This window comes from Gopherus flavomarginatus, chromosome 1 (genome assembly GCF_025201925.1).
Source record: "Gopherus flavomarginatus isolate rGopFla2 chromosome 1, rGopFla2.mat.asm, whole genome shotgun sequence".
NCBI lineage: Eukaryota > Metazoa > Chordata > Testudines > Testudinidae > Gopherus > Gopherus flavomarginatus.
In genome coordinates this window covers 27,115,127-27,131,833 of record NC_066617.1, presented here as the reverse complement: position 1 = coordinate 27,131,833, position 16,707 = coordinate 27,115,127, and the positions used below count along the sequence as shown (strand labels likewise).

The 16,707-nt window shown below is 43.0% G+C and overlaps 1 protein-coding gene across 3 annotated transcripts in view; it reads left to right on the top strand.

Annotated features, from left to right (window-relative positions):
* Window positions 1-327: 327 nt before the first annotated feature.
* Window positions 328-16,707, top strand: part of SLC26A5 (solute carrier family 26 member 5) — a 42,374-nt gene continuing 25,994 nt past the window's right edge. For all 3 annotated transcript variants that reach the window (XM_050925578.1, XM_050925564.1, XM_050925573.1), the window contains exons 1-5: window positions 328-401; window positions 12,475-12,685; window positions 12,895-13,034; window positions 15,531-15,641; window positions 16,210-16,394. In XM_050925578.1, the coding sequence (XP_050781535.1) occupies window positions 12,531-12,685; window positions 12,895-13,034; window positions 15,531-15,641; window positions 16,210-16,394 (591 nt within the window). In that variant the 5' untranslated portion in view covers window positions 328-401; window positions 12,475-12,530. The remainder of the gene's footprint in view (window positions 402-12,474; window positions 12,686-12,894; window positions 13,035-15,530; window positions 15,642-16,209; window positions 16,395-16,707) is intronic.

Genomic DNA, 16,707 nt, shown 5'->3' with positions numbered 1-16,707 from the left:
CGCTTTGCCCGGCTGGGGGCCCCCACGCGGCCATCCGCAGAGCACGCGGCCGCACGCAGGCTGTGGGGCCGGCAGGAGGCGGGGCGCGGGCACCCCCTAGAGACACCTCGCTGCTAGCGGCCTGTCCCCGCTCTCACCTGGAACGCGCCAGCCCGCGCGTGCCGGGGCCGGCGGCAGCTCATTGGTGCAGGGGGAACCGGGGGCCAATGGGAAGGGGGACTACGACTCCCAGCCACGCTCGGGACCGCGCCCGCCGGGCGGCATGTGCGCTGCTGGGGGCAGTGCCGGTCGGGTGCTACCGGCGCCCAGGGGAGGGCGCAGCCTGCGCGGGCTGGGGGCGGGGTGACGCTGTCACGGCGCCGGCGTTGGAAGCGGAGCCTGGCTGGGGAAGGCGGCGGGAGGTGAGTGCAGCCCGGTCGGTCTCTGCTCACTGAGCGGGGCGGCCAGCGGGTCCGGGGCTTTGCTGCCGGGCGGGGGGTCGTGTCTCCGGGGCTCCGCTGCCTGGCCAGCCGGCGGGGAGCTGCGCCCTGCGGCAGCGAGAAGCCTCCGGGGGCGGGGGGGAGACTCCGGGGCTGCTGCAAGTGACCCGGCTCCAGGGGCGGCCGGGGCGCAGGTGAGGGCTCCTGGCTCCTCCGGCCTTGCTGCGCCGCTCGCCGCTCTGTCCTAGCGGATCGCCGCCCTCCAGCCTCAGCTCCCTGCCCGTTTATCGCTGCCGGGCTCCCGGGGGTGTGATCGGACCTGGGCCCGGGCTGCGCCTGCTGCCCGCCGATGCCCGCTAGTGCCTGAGCGGGCCGGTGTGTGCATCCCGCTAGCTGGTCACACACCATCTAACCATCGCTGTGCTTCAAACAGCCCCCAGCTAGGGACTGGGTGCGTGTGGAAGGAGAAGCCGGGGGAGTGTTGTGACATAGGATCAGTCATTTCCTGGCAATGGGCTCTGGTGACTTTACACGTCGCAAGCATACAATATTTCTGCGCTGAAGGGAGGAACCTGGGGAGCACTGATACCAATACTCTGCCCTTCAGAAGTGACTTCCAGCCAGGAATCTCAGTCTCTTTAAAAACTTTCACCAGTCAAGTTTCCCAACAGTGCGTCGGTACATTATGACCCTGGCTATGCGGGGCTTGGAGGAACATATAAAACCTCTAGGTCAGGGATTGGCAACCTTTCAGAAGTTGTGTGCCGAGTCTTCATTTATTCACTCTAATTTAAGATTTTGCGTGCCGGTAATACATTTTAATGTTTTTAGAAGGTCTCTTTCTAGAAGTCTATAATATATAACTAAACTATTGTTGTATGTAAAGTAAATAAGGTTTTTTAAATGTTTAAGAAGCTTCATTTAAAATTAAATTAAAATGCAGAGTGACCCGGACTAGCGGCCAGGACCCAGACAGTGTGAGTGCCACTGAAAATCAGCTCGTGTGCCGCCTTTGGCACCCTTGCCATAGGTTGCCTACCACTGCTCCAGGTAGTCAAATGAGCCATTGCAGCAGGCTTTCATAGACATTCATTTAATCTACTAGTGAGGGAAACATTTTCCTGGTCACGTCTGCTATAATATAGCTCTGACTCAGCAGGGCTTCTGATCATAACTCTTCACACCCACTATGTTAAGGCATTCACACCTGTGTGCACTGATGCTTTCCTTCATCACATTTAGAGTGAACTAACTTGCACTGGGAAAGCTGGCTGGCTTTCTTAAGAAGGGTGTTTCATTTCAGACACTTCAGTTTTGGAAGTGTTTTCAACAAGAGGGAGAAAAAATTGTTAGAAGATCCCTTTTAAATACTTGTGTGTACAAATATAGTCTGCTATAAGTGTATCTAAGGCTTGTTTATCTGAAATCCCTAGGGAACAGGGTTCTGTTTTAAGTGAACAATGGGATTTGACCAAGTAAATTTCTGCTGTATTACTAACCCCGTTTTACAAATGAGAAAGTAAGGCAATCACTTGCCCAGCTTCATACGGCAAGTCAGTGAGGGTATGTCTTTGCTGCAGTTAGCTCGAGTTCTCTTCATTTGAGTTAGCCTAGCCTGTGTGAGAGCAGCCATGCTAAAATAACACTTGCTTGTCTGTAGTGCTAGGACTTCTGGGACATATCCGGCCATTCTTAGCACTGCAATAAGCTGAGCCACACTATGAATTCTTTCTTGGTGTATTGTGGGAGAACTTGCCTGGTTCTTTCTGGGAACTGTGGGAAGGCATTGGAGGACTACCAGTACTCAAATGAAGATAGTTTGAGTCCACACTGCAGAATGTCATAGCAAACAGGTTGGGCCTGCTTGAACTGTAGCTTATGTCCCCTCTCAGGTCAGCCAGCTCAGGTTAAAAGCACCACTTCGTTCAAGTTAACTGTTTTTGTATGTGGACAGGAGTACAGTCAAGGACAACATTCAAGTTATAACGTGAGTTAACTTTGCAATAAAGATGATCCTTGAGAGAAGTAGAAACAGCTCTACTGCTTCCCAATCTTGGGCTCTAATTGCTAGGCTACACTTCCTTTTCCAAAGTAACTAATTTGGAAAGCTGTACATTTCTTGGGAATGTGTGTTGCACAACTAGATGGTGCTAACAATTCCTCTCAAATGCTGATGTGCCTGGAACTCAGTCGTCAGACCTCAGAAATTAGACCATCAGATCCTGCAAGGGGCAACGACATGTCCTGCAAGAAGGGTGCTCACTATCTTTCATGATCATGCCTTTTAATTGTCACAGACCCCAGTTGACACACTCATTGTTTCTAGCATACTTTGGGAAGCTGTACTGTATACATGGACTTGACCATTTAAATTGGGAAGTGTAAAACTCTTTGGGCATAGCTGACACAAACATTAGCTATGCTTATATACTGGTTTATGTGCTGCCTTGCTTTTGTTGTAACTAGTGATATTAAAGACTGGAACTTTCAAAAATGCCTAAGTGGCTTAGGCTCTGAGACTCCTACTCTCCAGTTTTACATTTAAAAAACTGTAATGAAATTGAAACAAGAGTTGACTGTTAAGAAATCCGCAAGTTGCTTCAGCAATCTGTCTTACCCTTGCATATGTCTAGGATTTCTGGGTTTCAGTTTAAACCAATAACTGGTGGAAATCCAAAGCATCCCTTCGGTGTTGAATACTTGCAGCATCCTCTGCTGTAGTTTTACTGTTGCTCAGTTGTGGTTTCATTTTTGCAAGGCCTGAGAGTTACTTCTGGCCAACGTTTTTTATCCTGCAACAGCTGACGCTTAAGGTGACACTTGCAGCTAGTTCAGGAGTGTCAACCCTTGCACTGCTTTCCGTCTTATAGTGATGTCATCAGCTATAAGAGGGGAAATGCCAAACCCTGAATGTGAGTCTCTAATTAAATACATTATACATCAGCTTCGTTGCCTTACCTGGGGAACTTCAAGTCTGCTGCTTAGTTCCATTAAGCAGGAATCTTCAATACTTCTAGAGAAATGAATGCAAACTGTTTTACTTTGAACTCATCCCCTCCTTGTGTAACCTTGACGGTGCATTATTGAGGAAGCTGATTTCCATTGGATGATTCTCCCAAATGAGGAACACACCAGGGTCCACTCCTGAGCAAACAGGAGACAGGAAGTTGCTATCAGTTTGATAACATAATCGTAGATAAATAGCAAGTGCATGAATGAGGGCAGAACCTGTCATGGACCAAATCCCGCTCATGGAGTCACTGAAATTGATATTACTCATATGAGTAGGGTAATTGGAATTTAGTCCAAGGTGTATTGCACAAAAATCTACATTAGAAGTGTAAAAACAAAAATTAAGCAAGGGCTGAATATCGCCCATGTTATCTTTTGTGTTCAGTGTAAATGTAGATTATTTCCCTGACTGGAGGGTTGAATGGTTTTGAAGAGGGAGAGAGGCTCCATTGGATAAATAATAAAATCAGTTCACACACAATAGAAGTAGTTGCTACTACTTCTCCCAGAAAGAATCTTCCATAGAATAAAGTTTTCATCATCTAGGCCAGAAATGAGTCTCTCAGGGATCCCCCACACCTGAGGTTTGGGGCAAACTGTGCAGCCTGTTCTGCTGCATGGGAAAGCCCACCTCTCCAATAGAACAATTAGGGAGAAACAGTGCTAAGGAATCCTTGGAGAGCTTTTCCACCCTCTCAGGTTTTACCATGAGATGAGAGCACCTCATCTGACCCGCTCACTTGTTACATTGATTGATTAAATAAATGCTGTAATGGACACAAGAATAAAGGATGATCTTAGGAAGTCCAGTTGTGACCCTTTTTTTATCCACCCACAATGCATAAGAAGACTGATAAGTCTGTGTCTTTTGTCGCACTTTCCTTGATAGTAGTCCTTAACGTCAGTTTGTTTAAAAAAAAAACACCTCAGACACAGAGTCATGCACGTGGTTGTTTTTCCACTCTCCTTGCAAAAAATGCGTAAAAGATACTAGGGCTGGCTATTCTGAGCTAAAACGTCTAAACTCCATCCCCTTTAAATTGTAAATTCACTTGTCTGTATGTCACATGGTGGACTGTGGAAAAGCATTTTGGGTTTGTTTATGGAGTGTGAGACCTAAATTTATGTTCTCTTCCTCCTAGTCAATGACAAAGGGTCTGACTTCAGAATGATTGCATCAGTGGCCTTGGGTTTGGGCCACTGATGCAATCAACCCAGGGATTGTTGTCTCTGGAGAGGTGAACTTGGCCCATAGTTTCATGCATCTGCCAAATCCTAACCAACCCATTTCAGCATGATGAAGTGGACATAAGTCAAACTATGACCCTAATTTTCCCCACCTGAATATCATGAGATTTGATTGAACATTTTTAACTGTTACTCCTGTTGCATGAGGCAAAGCTGTTGCTGAGTTTAACGAGAGGGCAGTGATGAAGTAAGGGTGGCAGGATCAGGCCCAGAGCCACCAGAGCTGCAAAAGAGAGGAATACAAATGCCCAAATGATTAAATCTCCCTCTGTTTTCACTGTGATAGGGTTGGTTATGCTGGAAACAAGAGCCCTCTCTTACCTGAACTTTGTGGGGGAGGGCCTGGGGTGGTTTGCTGTTTAAAGTGAGTCCTGATTTGAACTGTCTTATCATCGTGCCATAAGTATCACATGTTCCAAAAATGGGTATTAGTGACCTATAATAGGTTGTCATGGAGAAAACAAACAGCAGCTATTGAATGCAACATAGCGTATTAAAGGGCTAATGAATTTGGTGGCATGGAACAAATCTTTAGAAGCTAAAATATTTTAATCTTTGACGTGGGAAATGAGGTATGAAACATCAATCATCAATTATATGATCTAGGCTAGTTTAAAAAGCAGTAAAGTGCAGTGGCTGCAGAAAGATCAAAGGTGGTTGTATATTCTGAGGTAAATATCGCTATTGTCCCTCGTCCAAGAGATCATAGCTTAAAAATTTTATAGAGAGAGATGGATCTTGTATGTCCATGAATTTTATGTTGAATCACTCAGGGATTTTCTTACATGTTTTCTTCATGCAGTTTCAGTTTGTGATGTACAATACAAATGTAAAGCACCACATGTAGCAAAACAATTAGGGCATCGCTCACATAGTCAAATTATGATACCCTTACTTAGTCTGAGTAAGGGCAGCTTATACCACAGGTAGTGTCATTGACTCCACTGGGACTTCTTGTAGAGTAGTCTGAGTAGTATCACAATTTGGACCTCAGAGAGGAAATACAAACACATGGGATCCTGTAAGGACCTCAAGATTTGTTCCTTTCAGTGGGAGTTTTACCTAAGTAAGGGCTGAGTTGAAATTCAGGGCCCTTCCAATAATTCTGCATGGTCAGATCCCATTGGTTCATTACAGAACTCATCCGCCAAGTTCATTGTTCCACTCTAGTCAGCACTGGTGAGGTTTCAGCTTGAATATTGTGTCCAGTTTTGGGTACTGCACTTTAAGAAACATGGGGACAGCTTGGAGAGAGTACAGAAGATTGGCTTAGGGCAGAAGTAATTGCTGGGCAGGGGGATGAGCAGATGTGGGAGTGATAGACATCACCACCACCTTTTTCACACCTCCTAGCCCTGGTCACTCATTGGTGGATTTGACATGGGCAGGCAGTGCAGAAGGTGTGTGTGTGTGTGTGTGTTAGACTGGCATGAAGAGAGGCTGCTGGTTGGTAGCTGGAAGGAGAGAGGTTTCTGGCAAGAGGGAGCAGCATAGTAGAATGTACAGAGGAGATGGCGGTCGGGGGGGAAGAACCCGTGTTTAGTCAGGAGACTTGGGTGGAACAGAGGGAATGAGTGAGGGGAGTAGGATGAAATGAGGGCAGCACTGTACTCAGGAGCAAAGTATTAAAGATGAGGGTGAGAAGCTTGAACTATATAGGGAGGTTAAGAAATCACAAATGGTTTCAAAGAGGGGAGTGATATGATCCGGGCAGCGTGTGAGGAAAGTGACTTTTTGGATGAACTGGTGCATGGGGAAGAGAGGCACATGGGGGAGATAAAGGTGTAGCTGGGTGCTTTAGTTGAGGGGCTGTAAGTGAACGAATGGATTTTTGAAACCAACGAGGAACCAACTGGTTCCTAAAATGTGGAACTGGGGAAAGGAGCTAAACATGACTCCAAGCACGAGAGACAGGAAAAACTTTTTGCTTTGCTGTATTGTAGTGGGATGCAGGACATCCAGGATGAGATGTGAGGTGGTTAGAGGTAGGTGTGAGAGTCATCTGCAGAGAGTAAATGAAGCCATTTGGGAAGTGAATCTGACCCAGGTTAAAGTGCAGAGAGAGTTAAGGAGTGGACCACGGAGAGAACCTGAGGAACGCAAGGGACCTGATTCTCTGTGACCAGCACCTTGTCTGAGCACTTACACCCTTTTTGCACTGGTGTAAAACATTACCATCCTGATTTTTTGCATTTTACAGCCACTATGCGCCTGTGTGATAACTGCACGAGTAGGGCAAGGGAGAATCAGGTCTAGAAGAGAAGGGGGTTGAAAAAAGAGTAAATAGTAAGAGTTAAGGTATTTCTTTAAATAACTTTGTTTCCTAAATAGATGCGGGATTTATAGCCTTTGCAATCTTCTGTTAACCATGAATGGTTTGAAATGTGGATGCATGGGGCATGTGTTGTCTTGAGTTACAGCATGTTTCCTCTAGTCCATAGCCTTGACCTTCACCCCTATAAACTAAAAGGTAACACTTCAAAGGGTGGCAGTCTGAGTTTAACTTGGATTTGTCCAACAGAAAAGCATTCCTGTATATTTAGTGTAACATATTAAACCTACCTGTATTGTAAGGCTGTGTTTGGAGATAAGAAGGTGTATTGTGTTGGTAGAGTTAATATGTTTGCTGTGTTTAACACAGTCAAAAGGTGTGTGAAGACTTGTAGGGGATCTGCTCTTAGATTGGCTAATCCAGCAGTTCCACTGGATGGTAACATAATGTGCTGTTTAAAGAAACTAAACTGTCCTATTGTGAGACTACTTTTTTTTAAGTGTACCTATTTAATACCTGAAATTACATAATTTCATGCTTTTGCCTCTGTTACTCTTCATTGTGTGCTGTGTTTTGGCTAAGAGGGATGAGCTGCTTCACCACTCGTGTCCATCCAATATATCCATACAGTTAAAAACATTCACCCAAGCACCAATCCAGGTCCTGTGAAATCAATGGGAGTCTTCTCGCGGACTTCAACCAGACCAGGATTTGGTCTGTAATGCAGTTTCCAGAAGCCAATGTAGATTGTTTGAAGCTTCCTGGTGAAGCATCTGAAATTTGAAACATGGAGCACTTAGCATGTACCCAGGGTGATATGCAGAAGTCTTCCAAGGGGTGCATCAACCCTATAACTTGCTACATAAAAAAGCACTAGCAAAGTCAGTACAAACTAGGATTTTATACAATGACTTGTTTATACTGCTCTATATACATTGAAATGCAAGTACAATATTTTCAGATTGATTTTATTTTATAATTATATGGTAAAAATGAATAAGCAATGTTTCCGTAGTGCTGTGCTGTGACCCTTTTGTATTTTTATGTCTGATTTTGTAAGCAAGTAGTTTAAGTGAGGTGAAACTTGGAGATACACAAGACAAATCAGACTCCTGAAAGGGGTAACAGTAGTCTGGAATGGTTGAGAGTCACTGACTTCAGCCTTGTCTACACTGGAACTTTCATCATTAAAACTATTGTAGCTCAAGAGTGTGAAAAAATACCCCCCTGAATGACAAAAGTTTTGATGAGGAAGGCAGGAGCCACACTTCCGGTGACGAAGCTACCACTCATTGTTTAAGGTGGTTTTATTTTGTCGCCAGGAGAACTGTCTCCTGGCAATAAAGAGCGGCTACACAGCGTGCCTTACAACTCTGCAGCTGTAGCCGCACAGCCAAGCTGCTTTAAGGTACGCAGTAGCCTTAGAACATTCTTACCACATGATGTTAATGTGGCATGAGTCCCACTTTTTTTGACACCTTCAGGTTAATAGCAGCATCCAGAGCAGGCCTTTATCAGTCAGATAAAGAACCACTACCTCTTAAGTCTCCTGCATGTAGCCTGTCAATTACCCCAGCTTATCTGGCTGATAAGAAATCCTGCTGGTACTCTTATTGCTCAGTAATTCAGTCTCTCTGTTGTTAAGCACAGCTTATCTGAGAGCAGCCTTTCATTGTGTATAGTATGGACCCACAAAATCCCAAAGATGATTCCTCCCCCCAAACATCAACTCATCTAGATATTTGCCTAGTTTTACAGCCGCTTACATAAAAAGCACTAGTGAAGTCAGTGCACACTACAATTTCATACAATTACTTGTTTGTACTGCTCTACATACTACACGCTAATGTCTGTGCAATATTTATATTCCAGTTGATTTATTTTATAATTGTATGGTTAAAAATGAGAAAGTAAGCAATTTTTCAGGAATAGTGTACTGACACTTTTTTGTATATTTTTATCCAGTTTTGTAAGAGAGTAGTTTTTAAGTGAGATGAAACTTGGAGTACACAAGACAAAGCAGAGGTGCAGTCGTCAGTAAAGGTTGAGAACCACTGGTTTAAGGGACTCCACTCCCCATTACGTTAAGCACTGCTTAGCACTCAAAACAGTTAACTCTGGAGACAACCATGGAGCTTGTGTATGCTGGATAGTTAAATCCTGTTAGAACATGTATTCAGTGAATCAGATCCTTTTTAACTTTGTGTGTGTGTCTGGCTGGTAAATTGTTTAATGTCTATGCATTTATGCCCTGATCCAGCAAAACATTTAAGCACACTCTGACTTTAAGCATGTGATGATTAGATTCATTGACTTCAATGGGACTACTCTTATGCTTGAAGATAAGCATGTGCTTAAATACTTTGCTATATTGGGGACCAAGAGCCTGATCCAAAGTTCACTGAAGTCAGTGGGTTCCTTTCCACTGACTCTAGTGGGCTTTGGATTATACACTAAATGAGATTCTGTATCCACATTTGAACATTTTAGGCTGGAATTTAACAGATTTGTTCCATGTCCTCTCATTGTCAGTGTACTTGCTTCTTAGGGTTTGAACCTGCTCTGCAGTATATAGCATATATGTTCACATTTCAGTGGCAAGGGAAGTAATTGTAACATGTCCTCTTGGGGTCTAAGTCTTCAGCATGAATAAACAGCATTTTATACATGAGTGTCACTAGCAGTTTTTGAGCCTCTCTTATTAGGTTGTAAATCAGTTTCCATGCAATAAAAAAGTTAAATATTAATAAAGATGCATACAAAATGTCACTTCAATTAGTTTTTTCTCCTGATTTATCAGAACTAAAGTAAAATATAAACTTTTTTACATCCTTGATGTCAGTGGATTTGCTCCAGACTTACACTAATGTAAACGCAATGCGAGTCCAGCCCTTAGATTGTCAGAAACAATGAATCTTCTCAGGACCTGGCCACCATCAGTAATGAGCTGTGACTCATAATCTTCCTCAATTAGTACTTGGTAGTGGTTACAATTCCCTCTGCATTGCAATCAGTCTTTTTCTCTCCACCTCTTGTGTATCTTTGCTTTGATTGGGGTCTCTGAATTTAAAGAGAGTGGTTTATAAAGTACAGTAACAACCAGTATATTCTTTTGTGATTTGTATCAAGTGTCTCAGCAGGCGAATTGGTGAGAAAGGAAGGTAATTTTAAGACTAAAATGATTATTCCTTCTCCCTCACTGTGACTCTCTCATGATATGTCTGTCTGTCTACCTCAACAGTGGATTCTTTTGCTGACAGTCTTAGGCCGTGATCCTGCAAATAGTTAGTCGCGTGTGTCATTCTATGTGTATGAGAAGTCCCGTTGAAGCCGATTGGCGTACTGGTGTGGAGAAAGCTATGTGTGTATGGGAAGAGGAGATTGGGGCCTTAGTTTGTACAGTTAAAATACATTCACCCTGAAACATTAGACAATACAAGAAAAGTAATGCCCAATTGTAATCTAAAATTTGTGCCTTAATGAGGCTTCCATAGCAACTCGTACACTACTGTCTCTTCTAGTCACTGGTGTCTGGAGCATGGCCCAATCAAAGGGAAATCCTGAAACAAATGTATCCAGCTCATCCCCGTTTGCTGGACTAGCTCTTTGGGGCCTGTGCTGGTCCCTGGTAGCTCTGAGACCAGGGCAGCTCAAAACCACCCTTTCCCCACCCCCGTGGTACAGCTTGGCCAGATCAGGGAATCTAACCTTACCATGTTATAACATTTAATCATTCATGGCAGTCAGTGCTATCCTATATCCAACTTTCAGGTTACTAAGGTGAAACAGATGCATACTGTTTACTTTTAAAAGTCAATATGAAAAAAAGTGCTGCTTTTTTGGGGGAGTGGGTGCTTTCTCCTGTCCATCCAAGTTCCCTTTCTGCAATCTGACATGTTAACATTAACCAGGTCCTATTTACTTAATAGTTTAACAGCCCTGTCTCATTGCTCATAAATGAGAGTGGAAAATTTCTTTTTACCCATATTTGCACAAACAAGCTATGCAGAGCAACAGACAGGATGAGCACTATATGCCTGTAAGGTGTTAAGAAACTTGGAAGTCAAGTATTTTTAGCTGGTTGTAGACATTTTTTGTCATTCAAAATTAACTCCCGTTGATTTCCGTGAGCACAAGATTGGGAATAAATAATACCTGGCACAGGCATTGGGAGACTAGCCTTTTGAAGGCAATGGGGATTGTGCCTACTTCTGTCCCCTCATTGCCTGAGGCCACGTCTACACTACAGCATAAAATCGAAATTATTAAAACCCGTTTTATAAAACTGGTTTTATAAAATCGATTTTATGCGTCCACACTAGGGCCACGTCCAGACTAGGAATTAAAATCGATTTTAGATACGCAACTTCAGCTACGGGAATAACGTAGCTGAAGTTGAATTTCTAAAATCGAGGTACTCACCCGTCTGGACGGCGCGGCATCGATGTCTGCGGCTCTCCCTGTCGATTCCGGAACTCCGTTCAGGTTGATGGAGTTCCGGAATCGATGTAAGCGCGCTCGGGGATCGATACAGCGCGTCCAGACTAGACGCGATATATCGATCCCCGAGCAATCGATTTTAACCCGCCGATGCCGCGGGTTAGTCTGGACGAGGGCTAGGGCACATTAATTCGGTGGTGTGCGTCCATGGTCCTAGGCTACCATCGATTTCCGGAGCGGTGCACTCTGGGTAGCTCAGTAAAAGAATGAGACCAATAACTTCGATTTCCGTCCACACTAACCCTAAATCGATATAGTAATATCGATTTTAGGGTTACTCCTCTCGTTGGGGAGGAGTACAGAAATCGATTTTAAGAGCCCTTAAAATCTATTTAAAGTGCCTTGTAGTGTGGACGGGTACAGCGTTAAATCGATTTAACGCTGTACCCGTCCACACTACAAGGCACTTTCACGCTGTTTAAATCGATTTTAACGCTGTAGTGTGGACCAGGCCTGAGAGATAATATTGTCATAGCTGAAATAAGAGAGTGTAAATTTTTAGGGGAAGGAGGGAGATGGACAGGCAAATCAAGTCACTGACTGCTTGGAGTAAAGAGAAGTGAATTTCAAAGGGGAGTCTATATTTGTATTTGAATTTTAACTCCTGGTCCTGTTAAAAGTGACTGTTTATAAGGAGAGGTAGCAGGAAATAACACATCTCCCTAAACTGTTGCAGTCCTCTTTAGAAAGACTGTGGTGAGGGAAAGAGGAAGAACAGATGAAAGTGAATTTAACCCTCAATATTACATTTGAGTTTCCATACTTGCAAAATAATTGATGCAGAAGATTTTTACCTGAAAGAGAAATGTAGAAATATTCACTTCTGTGTAATAAAGACCACAACTGTGATTTTACAGCTGCTATACAAGCTTTCTGATCAATGCATTTGTAACCGCACTGCTCACTATAGAATCTGAGTAGTCAAACTCTGAGGACCTTAAAACTTCTTGGAAGGAAACCACAAACTAGATGTTTAAGAAATAATAGTAATGAGCTAAACTGTATATTTATGTGTGTCTAGAGTTTTTTTTGTAGAGACTTTGGAGTGGTTCTTCTGTTCCTGATAATTGAAATGTACTATGGAACATGTTCAAGAACGTGAAGAGTGCCTTGTGCAAACCCAGATGTACCGGGTGGAGAGACCAGTATATAACGAAGAGTTCTTACAAGGACAGCTGCACAAGAAGGAAAAGACGCCTCAGCCTCTTAGCCAAAAGATAGCACATTCTTGTCGGTATGGGTTTTATATTTGCTAGTACCTTATGAATTCTTATTTAGTTAATCTGCATACCTGGTCATTTATTTTCTTTCTCTCTCTCTCAAAACAAACAAGCAAACCAAAAACAATGGTCTGCAAGAATTTGATAGCAAGGGGATGGGCTCTATAATCTTTCTAATTTCCCTCTGCTATGATCTCGCTGCTTTTCCTTTTTGTATTTTCAGTTGTTCTTCCAAGAAAGCCAAGTCTCATCTCTACAGTTTTTTACCAATTTTAAAATGGCTGCCCCGTTATCCAGTGAGGGCATATTTGTTAGGAGACATAATCTCAGGTATAAGCACTGGGGTTATGCAGCTTCCTCAAGGTGAGTAGAACTGTCTGTAATTTTATTATCTTTCTTAGATAATCGTGTGTGTCTTGTTGTGGCAGTGATCTCCTGGATGATTGTGTGGTAGTGTTTCACAACATGCTGAAAACCAGTTGAAAAGGCTGTCATTTAAAGTGCTGCTATACATCTTGTTAGCCAGTGGTAACAAGTGAAATCCTCCCCTCTGAGCACCCAGCCCGAAGAACTGGGCCCCAATTCACAGTTTCCAAGGCTGGAAGGGACCACTGTGATCATCTAGTCGGCTCTCCTGTGTAGCACAGGCCAGAGACCTTCCCCAGGATAATTTCTAGAGCAGATCTTAGAAGAACAGCCAGACTTGATTTTAAAATTGCCAGTGATGGGAATCCACCACAAACCCTTGGTGAATTGTTTCAATGGTCAATTACCCTCATAATTAAAAGTTTACACTGCGTTTCCAGTCTGAATTTGTCTACCTTAAGCTTCCAGCCATTGGATCATGTTACACTTTTCTCTATAGACTGAAGAGCCCATTATGAAATATTTGCAAAGTATGTCAGTATGTGAGTAGTCCTGCTGAAGTCAGTGAAACTGCTCACCTGCATGTGCTTAAATACCATGTTGATAAAAGACCTTAATTATTACTCCCTCCTCACCTATTCATCCCAAGAGTAGTGGCAGGTCTGCTCCTCTCCACTTCACTTGTATAGGTCCCTGGCAGCTAGATCATCTCTGGAATGCCAGAGGGCTGCAAGATTGGCTTGACTTCTCTGCTTGGAGCAACTTCAGCAAGATCAGGAGCCAGAGATTGGTCCTTATCTTTTCCTTCATCACATGGTGGTGACTCCTTTTCTGCTCCCCTACTCAGCCAGTGCAGAGTAGTCAGTGGTGATTCCTGTGTTTCATGGAGACTAGTGGAGAGAAGCTTGATGATAGAATTGAAAATCCATTGAAATGCACTGAAACAACTTGAAAGTCTTACTCCACTTCCCTGCAAGTGGAGTAAGGTCTTCAGAGCAGGAACCAGGTCTTGTTTACTCTAGTAGAAGGTATGTTTTGGAAGGGATCCATATTTGCTGTTACACTAGCATTGGTACTTCAGCACCAGTGGGAACAGTCATGTATCCTAGACTCAAGTAGCCACCAGCATTTTGCCACCAAGTCTTTCAGACCTACTTAGAAGTAAAAATACTAACCTACTGTCTATGCTAGTATACAGGTCATTGCTGCCACCAATAGGATTGCTGCAGTGGGAGGCTTCCCAAGGTAGTGCAGGCACAGGTGTGTGTGTGAGAGAGAGATTGTGTAGAGCCCAGCCCCATGGGACCCTGATTCTGGTTGGAGCTTTGGGTGCTTCTGCAATATTACTACTACTATTACCACCACCACAATTATTAGCAAGTGTAAATGAGTTCCCTTATATTTGGTTTTGTTTGAGATCACACTCTCCTCTTTGAATAGAGACAAACCTAGGAATGTGAATAAAAAGAGTCAACTGTGTCTGAGGCTTTTACAGGTGTCATCACTTCTACGTAATAGAAGGTTCAAACCCTAGCCTGTCAGAGAGGCATTTTATTCCTTTTCTGGGTGTGCAGTCTATTAGTTGCAGCCTTCTTATTTTTATTTTTAGCATAGCAAATAAATATATGTAGTTTAACTTATATTTAATGATAAATGTTCAAAATACTTTAAATGAGATACTAGCTGGACAAAGCATTTAGACAGTCTAGCCAAAGGTATTACATGTCTGTTATGTGTTGGACACACAAACTGCAGCAGCCTTATCTCATAGTAGTCATTGCCACATGATTTATAGGTAAGTAGCAGTGAACTTTACTCTTCATTTTGTGGCTTCCTTTTTTAAAAAAATATGATTCTTTCTCTTGGCATTTGCAAGTGCTCCTGGGAGTGACTCCAGAGCTTTTCCTTTACCAACAGAGCAGAAGCTTCTGTTCTTCTACTTCATTTGTTTACTAGTGGCAGTGATAAGGTCAAGAGATTACAGCTTGGTCCTTCCCTTGTATTTTACATTTGAACCAAATTTGTGTTGTCTTGCACCAGTGAGCAACACCAGTGATCCCAGTGTGGTTGGTTGAGTGTAAATCAGTTGAGACTGGCACACGTATTTGGCAAAGGAAGGAAAGCAATTGTGGGATGCTTCAGCAGTTAAGTCCTAGTCTTTTTTGTCTTCTGTTATTCTACGAAGCTTCTTGGGGAGAGATGATTGAAGACATGGTCCATTAAAAAATACATACACCGCCCAAATCCTGTCATTGCAGGCTTCTTATTTCCTCAACGGGATCACTCTGGGTTGCAGGATCAAGCCCTAAATTTACATGTGCAGTTGAAGAACATTCTTTCCTCATGTCTCTTTGGACATGTGACATGAAATGTTTGCTACATGTATTTAATAGTTCTTATATCATTAAGGAGGATGATGTGGTTTTTATCTTGAAACAGACCCTTTCTGTTTTTTCCTAACATGGCTCCCTTCTCTCTGATTGTATTTTCTAGGGTTAGCCTATGCTTTGCTGGCAGCTGTTCCCCCGGTATTTGGCCTATATTCTTCATTTTATCCTGTTTTTCTATATACTTTTTTTGGGACCTCCAGACACATATCAATAGGTATCTTTCTTTATGTACAATTGAAGTGCTTTCTTTTCAAATAATAGTCTGTTCTATTTATTCATTTTTACAAAGTTTCTGATTATTATTTTTCTTAATTAAACTTGAAATTCTTAGGTACTTTTCATAGTCTCCAACACCAGTAGGTTGTGTTTGCTGTCATCTTATCTAATATATTTAAGAAGGAATGGAAGCAGCAGCAGCTAGTGGAGTGGGTATGAGCACCAGCAACTCCAGCTTTGCTGCCAACTAGCTATGTGGTCTTAGACAAACTTATTTAATTTCTCTGCATCTGTAAAATAATTATTTTTACCTGCCACAGGAGTGTTTATTCAATGTATAAACCACTATATTGGTCCTGAATATAAGGGCAAATTTCACTACTAAAAATGCAACTTTGTTGATTGAAAACTCTCTAAAATAGTTTGGAGAGAAATGTTTAGTTCCACAAAAGTGTACAATCATGAGATAATCCGTTGTATAAGGAAGCCTAGTAACAAGCAAGTAAAAGTTTGTCCTAAATGACATGCAGTATTTGCACCTATTTTTCCTCTGTCTTTTATTTCAGGGACGTTTGCAGTGATTAGTCTGATGATTGGTGGAGTTGCTGTCAGAGAAGCTCCTGATGAAATGTTTAATATTGTGGAATCTAATTCCACCAATAGCTCTGATCTTCTTGAAAACTATAAAGCCAGAGATGCCATGAGGGTAAAGGTAGCTGTGGCCGTCACCTTGCTTTCAGGGATCATACAGGTAACATGCTTGTAGCTTGCTGCAGGGCAAGTTTGGGCAGTTCTCTCAAACTTGCAGTGGTAGGGGATCCCAGGTTATGGAGGCTGCCCAAATCCCACGGTAAAATGCTAGTGCTCATGCCCCAACACAGTTCTGGGGGATATGAGCTGCATCATGCTAACTGAGTACCTAAGATTAAGGGAGAACTCCTGACATCTCAGCTTTGGCTGGGGCACATCAGAGGTATCCTTTTCCTCCTTCATCACTACTACCTCTGGTCTGACAGGAAACCTCTTTTCACTATTTCTTTAAAGCCCTCCATAAACCATAGGAT